Source organism: Kryptolebias marmoratus, linkage group LG6, assembly GCF_001649575.2.
Source record: "Kryptolebias marmoratus isolate JLee-2015 linkage group LG6, ASM164957v2, whole genome shotgun sequence".
NCBI lineage: Eukaryota > Metazoa > Chordata > Actinopteri > Cyprinodontiformes > Rivulidae > Kryptolebias > Kryptolebias marmoratus.
Genome location: NC_051435.1, coordinates 25412537 through 25419410, shown reverse-complemented (window position 1 = coordinate 25419410; position 6874 = coordinate 25412537). Strand labels below are relative to the sequence as shown.

The window sequence follows — 6874 nt, the reverse complement described above, 5'->3', positions numbered from 1 at the left end:
AGAGGAAGACCCAGGACACGCTGGAGGGACTATGTTTCTCGGCTGGCCTGGGAACGCCTTAAGATTCCCCCGGAGGAGCTGGCCCAAGTGGCTGGGGAGAGGGAAGTCTGGGTCTCCCTGCTTAGGCTGCTGCCCCTGCGACCCGACCCCGGATAAGCGGAAGACAATGGATGGATGGATGGATGGATGGATGGAAGTTATGACTTTACACAAAATCAGAAACAATTAAAGACCTAGTATTTCTTGTCACCTACCACCTGTTATGCCAGAGTTGAAAACCAAGGCCTTATGATGAGGGACATTGGTATAGCTGTTTTGATCAAACCTTGTAAATAATCTTAAGAGCAAATACTGAAAGATCCTGAAAGATCTGTTTGCCCTTAAAGTATGCGTTATCAACGACTCTCAGTTACTATCACATCAAACTCAGCTCAATATCAGTAAAACTGCCAGTCTGACATTGCTCAAATGTCCAAATATTATTTTTTTTAGTTTTGGCTTCAAAAATACACTATAGCAGCTCTGAAGAAACAAACATTTTTGCTTCAGCTTTAGATAATGGAGGTTAATGGAGTTGCTTTGACCATATTTATTATTGTGAAAGGGAAAAATACACTCCTGTTATATTTTTTTGTTGTTATGTGAAACCAAAATCAGTGACATTTATTGCAGGCTTCCTGAAAAGTTGATGAATAGCAATCTCACAGTTGTGAAAAACAGATTTACCAGCCTTGTCCTGAAGATGAATTTGTATGTCACTTGTGGAAAGATGTGGCAAACCAGGAACAAAGCTTCTGCAGGCCATAGTGTTCACTTTGAAAATCAAAGTGAACACTATGAATTGTTTTTGTGTCAGGAAGACAATATGTTTTGTTTGGCTCAGGTTGTGTGGATATATTTCTTTTCTTCATGTGTTTATCTTGGCTGAGTTGGAACCCAGAGCTGCTTTCACTCACAGGTCCAGACAAAGGCCTGTCCTGCTGACTGGGGTGAAGAACTGAGATGTTTGATCCTGGTATTCAGCAATTACCAAGTTAAAACTGCATTTTCTTCTGTTTAATCTGGGCTTTCTCCTCAGAGGGAACAACTTTTTGGCAGGACACTCTGGACTACCACCGCATTCTCCTCCCTTTACCTAGAAACCAGAGCTTAAGATGGTTCCAATAACAAACAAATGCAGAGAAATCAGTTTGAATCAACTGAAAGACTGATGGATAAGAAACAATTAGGTGGCATCTAATAACAAGTATTTTTTTTTGTGTGTGGTGTTGTAGGTTTGAGGCACATTGCCATTCTGAAGCTGGTTGGTATCGAGCTGCCAGACATGGGTGGAGTCTTAGAGCTGTATCCTATCAATGGTAAGAACTTTTCCAAGAAACATGCTGGTGGAGATTCTCAGTCATCCAGGCCATGGTAAATTCAAAAAAAGTAAATAAAACAACAACAACTGGACTTCTATTTTGTAGCTGAAGACGTTTCGCTTCTCATCTGAGGAGCTATCTCACTTCAGAAATAGAGTGTGGAGTTGAGCTTTTAAAGCTTTTACATCACATCTCAGCTTTAGATCCGTGCAACATGGCGGCGACAGCGGATATACTCCAGGACGTAATGAAGCGTCTACATATTTATGTTCATTCAATCGATCAGGACCAGATAATCCAGTCAGACCCATCATCCATGCAGACTTACGTATTGTTTCGAGGATCAAACCGCTGTTAAACAAGTCCTCGATCAGTGGTTCAAGCGCCGTCATAGTGTCCACTACATTACCCTAACTGCTGCACAGAGCCACTTCCGGGTCACCCAAACCCGACCAAATAAATATTAAAATCAAATTCTGTCCTGCTGCCCGTTTTTCCATTTTGTGTTTTCTATCTTAGCCTAAAAGTGAAATATGAAAAACCGGGCGTTTTTTCGTTTTTGGTGTTATAATAAAAATCAAAATAATCAGTCAGTTTTTCATTATTTGATTTTTGATTGCCAATTGAAAATGGAAAGAACGAATGATACACGGATTGGTTATAATCCATGTATCATCAGCTAGACTTATTCAAAACCAGAAACCCACATAGAATATTTCTGTATCATGTGTCCAAATAATATGGTCAGATGATTCTCCCTTTCATAGTTCTTAGTCAAATAAAGTTTTTTTTACAAAGCAGTTTCTTTTCCAGGAAATATAAGTCAGATGTATGCAAGAGTGTAGAACCTAAAGCTGTTTACCTTTCAGGGTCCAGAATGAGGAGGTACAGTAAATAACAAGTCTAGAAAAGAAAACTCTCTGTACTGTGAAAATAGATCTTCCTCCTGAAACTCTCCATCACAAACTCAAATGTCTGCTGTATCCAGGTAGTGCTACTGTGGAGCGTGAAGGGCTCTCAGCCACCTTGGTGAAGGACATGAGGAACTACTTCCAAGTCAGCCCAGAATACTTCTCCATGCTGCTGGTAGGGAAGGACGGCAATGTCAAGTCCTGGTACCCTTCGCCCATGTGGTCCATGGCCAACATCTATGACTTGGTGGACTCCATGCAGCTGCGCAGACAGGAGATGGCCATCCAGCAGTCACTTGGCTTGCGCTGTCCCGAAGATGAGTATGGTGGCTATGGCTATCATCAACACGGTTATCAAGATGGCTATCATCAGGGTTATGGTTACTAAAGGTAGTATCTCATTGGGCTGCGGCTAGTTGTCAACTGCCGTTTATGAGAAAGTCTCCAGAAAGCCTTGCAATGTTCTCAGTGGTTCCCTTGCGCAAGTCGCAGAGACTCACAGTCCTTGCGCTTTGAGTATGTCTCACGAGAAATTTGTGAGGCAGATTTGTGCTCAAAATAGTCAGAGTCGTTACAGATGTCTCAAACATCTGAATTTTGTTGTAGGCATCTTCAACCCGTCTCAAGAGCGCCAGAGCTGTATTTTGTCATCCCTGCAGGGGAGCTCTCTTTGGACAGAAGCACGTCAAGGTCTAAAAATCATGCTGAGAATGAATAATTATTTAAAACATGGTCCAAATCTGCCTATCTTCATTTCTAAAGTGTATTTAAGCAGATTAAATAAACAAATTGGAGGTGGCTGGGCAAGCAGAAGTGGGCAGAGATGAACAACAAAATATTGTGTAAGAAACCAGTTTTGCAAGCCATGCACACCAACTAGTCTCCAACAGTTACAGTCCACTGAGATACCCTAACCTCTGTGTGATGGATACCAACCATTGGCTCTTTCAGCTCTTTTTGATCTTTAACATTTTATTTAACATGAGACAAATCATCACAAATGGATAGAGTTCTTTGAATCTTTTGCAGCTCTAGCTGGATGACTCAGAACAGCTTTCTCTTGTTACCTAATCTGCAGACAGCATGTGGTTCAATAAGATGAAACACAAGGACTTGTATTCAGTATGTGTAGGAAAGCTCAAAGGATCTGGAATATTTAATGTATTTGTCATTCTTTTAACATCACATACCCTGGGTGTATGGTCTCTGCCATCTTCACTTCCTATGTCAAATTTACACTTTAGGATTTTCAGGACAAACCTTTATTATGTAGATGATGTACTGTATTTACTGGAAATCTGTTGTGTTTAAAGTGTATTATAAATCCTTTACCACATTTACTTCTCCTTTGTAAAGTTTTGATTGCTCTACAATGTTTTTATTTAAGTGTACTGGCAATATAATAAATAAATATGTGTCTACTACCAATACGGGTTCAGCCTAAGTACAGTGTAACAATATTTTGAATGACATATTTCTCTACTGGTTAAAAGAGATTTAACAAAATCTTTGCCTACATTTCATAAGAAAATTAACCATTTCTTGAAGAAATGCATATTGCACACCACATTTTATGCCAGAGTTATAAACTAAGCTCATTTTCTGTTGAGAAATGACAGAGTATAGCCCTTTTGATCAAATCTTAAAAAATGTGTGCGATATAATCAGATAATGTGAATCCTCGCTCTCTAATAAGATGTTGTGAATGACTCAGCTGTTACCTCATCAAATTTTAGGTCAATATCTGTAAATCTGAATGATGTACAGCCATTTTTGTGTTGGCTAAGCTAGACTGGCAGCCAACTTGAACTGGATTAACTCCAAAAGTTAATCAGTTGAAATCTACATCAGATAAATACTTTCTGAATGTTTCATCAAAATACATTTGAGAAGACTTCAATAGTCAATGGCAAAGTTTTAAACAAAGATCTTACATGATCAGTTAATGCTCAAAGTATAAGTTGGTGATCAGTCTCAGCTACTACCACACCAGTTTTTAGCACAAAATCTGAGAAATTGAGTTCCAATGTTTTTTTTAATGTCAATTGGATGTAGCAGCCATTTTAATTGGTTTGAGTCCAAAAGTTCAAATAAAATGTTTTCATACACTGTATGAAAAGATGCAGAACATAATATTCCACAATATTTACAAAATGTATGAAAAGAGAATGTGCACAGAGGACTGCTTCAGTAGTCTCCTCGTGATTTCACTTTTCATCTCAACTGCACTAACAAAGCAAACTTAAATTCAATATATCAAAAAAAGAAATTGTAAGTGTAAATGGTTGTCTGTCTAATGTGTTTCTAAGTGACCCCCAAAAAATGATAAAAATGGACTGGACTTACATAGCACTTTTCAAGCCAATAAGACTAATCAAAGTGCTGCTAATGGACAGACAAACCAACCAATACTACCGAAAACATAACATCCTTGTTGGAGGTAATAAATCATCTTATAGAGTCAGAGGTAACGAGGTTTCGATTTCATGCCCAGAGACACTTCGCCAAAAATACCACTAAAAATTAAACCTCAGACTTTCTCGGAGGACGACTGCTCCAACCACTGATCCACAGCCTCCCCAACTGAACTGGTGACCTGCCCAATGACAGCGATGGATGGATGGATAGATGGATGGAAGGATGGATGGATGGATGGATGGATGGATGGATGGATGGATGGATGGATGGATTACTGAAGTCTGAAGCAAAAGGTCTGATCGGTAAAATCTTGTGCATCAAATCCATGATGCAACAGGAAGGTGATCCGGTGCTTCTAGAGAAATTGACTAAAAGGGGGGAACTGAAGGGAAAGTGTTTAGGGTCCCCTGAAGGTTTTGTGGTTTTTGAGAACTTTGATGCCCAAATTACATACATTCATTTTATGATCTATTTCTTTGGTTACTTGTATAATTTTCTTGAAGAGATCTTATGGGGTTCCAATATATTAAAGGTGTTCATTTCAAACATTATTTTATATAGTTATACACTGCTGTCTACTTTGCATTACATAGTTATTTTGGCAGAAATACTAGGACATTTTGCCAAAGTGCCCCAGATTGTGGCAAAAGTGCTAGAGCTAACTGCTGCTGTTATTTGCACCAACCATAGAATTCCATGTAAATACCAGTATAATGAGAAACTGGCAGCCATATAAAGATTTTTGAAACAGTGTTCACTTTGAGATTTTTGATAATGGGATTGTTTGCAGTAATACCAAAAGGGGCCTGCTGCAGATATCAGACTAGTCATTAGCTCATTGGTCGTGTCAGAATTAAATGATTTCTTCAAACTGAAATCTTTCAAACAGGTAAAACAATATTGTTAATAACCTTTCCACAGAACCCCACTTCAAAATGTTAAAGTTATATCTTCAGAAGACCCACTCAGAACTGGCTCAGTTTTGTGCATTAACATAAAGGAGGTGTGTTGCATTAAACCCATGGCTAAAAGTAAGGATGTGCACATCAGTTTAAAAGACTAACAGACACCCCCACATTCCTGCATTCTAAAAACCCGAATGGTGTTTGATACAGCCCTTCTTCAGCTTGTCTGTGTGGTCCAACTTCAGTCTGGCTCCTTACACTGAATTTTCTGATTGTGACAGTTGTTTTATTGAAAAACAGCAACAGCGAAAAAATATTCCTAATGTGGGTAAACATCTTGAAATGTGTGTATTTTTAATAACATGACATTTCGAGTTTATAACAAAAGTTAGTTTTTTTTATTTAAATTTGTTTTATTATAAAGAATAAACCATATTTTAAAAGGTGTATGGTCTGATAAGACCTGCAAGTTTGACTTAAATGTGAGCACTCTTTAGCAACATGAACAGCTGAAGTCAAAATATGTACACCCAAAAGAAACTTCCCATGAGCCAACACGGCAAAGTACAAAGTTCTTTTCAAGCAAGCATTGCTGGCTCTTCTGTCATCACAGCAGACATGCACTGTCAAGTCCATTGCAAAATATACACTATCAGTGTATATGCTTCTCAGTGAAGCAAGTGTTAGCAGCAGTTCTGTCCTCAAACTCAGGATTCACAGAGATTCCTCCTCAGATTCACTGTCTGTGTTTGTTTTCGTTAGGAGCTCCAGCTCCTCGCCATCCTACAACAGCAAACAGAGACATCAGAATTAATGCAAAGGTGGCAAAGACCTGGGAACACGTCTGCAAACATGAAGATATTTCACACATTCACATCTGAGCATAAACACTATTACCTCTTTTACACGGGCTCTAAAGGTCCCGGCTCCACTCTACACCGCTTGCTTTGAGCGCGTTTCCACCAGCATTTTTTCGAGGTTCGGAGTCGGGCCAGCCGGGCCAGCCCAGCTTCGTGTGCGGCGCAAGCTTAGCTCCTGTTCACTCATTGGTCGTTGGTGTGACCAGATGCAAGCATAAAGAGCGAACGGTAGGAATATAAACAACAGCGTTAGCTTACCCTGCAACGTTTATGCCATCTGTCCCCCAGCTGAAGGTGCTGTAAAGCCTGAAATCCTCGGCGGATAACAGCTGTCCTACTCCGCGCAACAATCTCGGCATCCAGAGCATTTCTTCCACTGCGCCTCTCTTCCTGAAGTCTCAGGAGAATCCCCATAAGTT

At 39.6% G+C, this 6874-nt stretch overlaps 2 protein-coding genes across 2 annotated transcripts in view; one reads left to right on the top strand and one right to left on the bottom strand.

Annotated features, from left to right (window-relative positions):
- Nucleotides 1–3700, top strand: part of ccdc80 (coiled-coil domain containing 80) — a 33640-nt gene extending 29940 nt beyond the window's left edge. Inside the window, exons 9-10 of the mRNA XM_017431824.3 lie at nucleotides 1275–1358; nucleotides 2350–3700. Coding sequence (XP_017287313.1) covers nucleotides 1275–1358; nucleotides 2350–2660 — 395 coding nt within the window. The 3' untranslated portion in view covers nucleotides 2661–3700. The remainder of the gene's footprint in view (nucleotides 1–1274; nucleotides 1359–2349) is intronic.
- Nucleotides 3701–4288: 588 nt separating this feature from the next.
- Nucleotides 4289–6874, bottom strand: part of slc35a5 (solute carrier family 35 member A5) — a 35142-nt gene continuing 32556 nt past the window's right edge. The window contains exon 10 of the mRNA XM_017431793.3: nucleotides 4289–6378. Within this exon, the coding sequence (XP_017287282.1) occupies nucleotides 6310–6378 (69 nt within the window). The 3' untranslated portion in view covers nucleotides 4289–6309. The remainder of the gene's footprint in view (nucleotides 6379–6874) is intronic.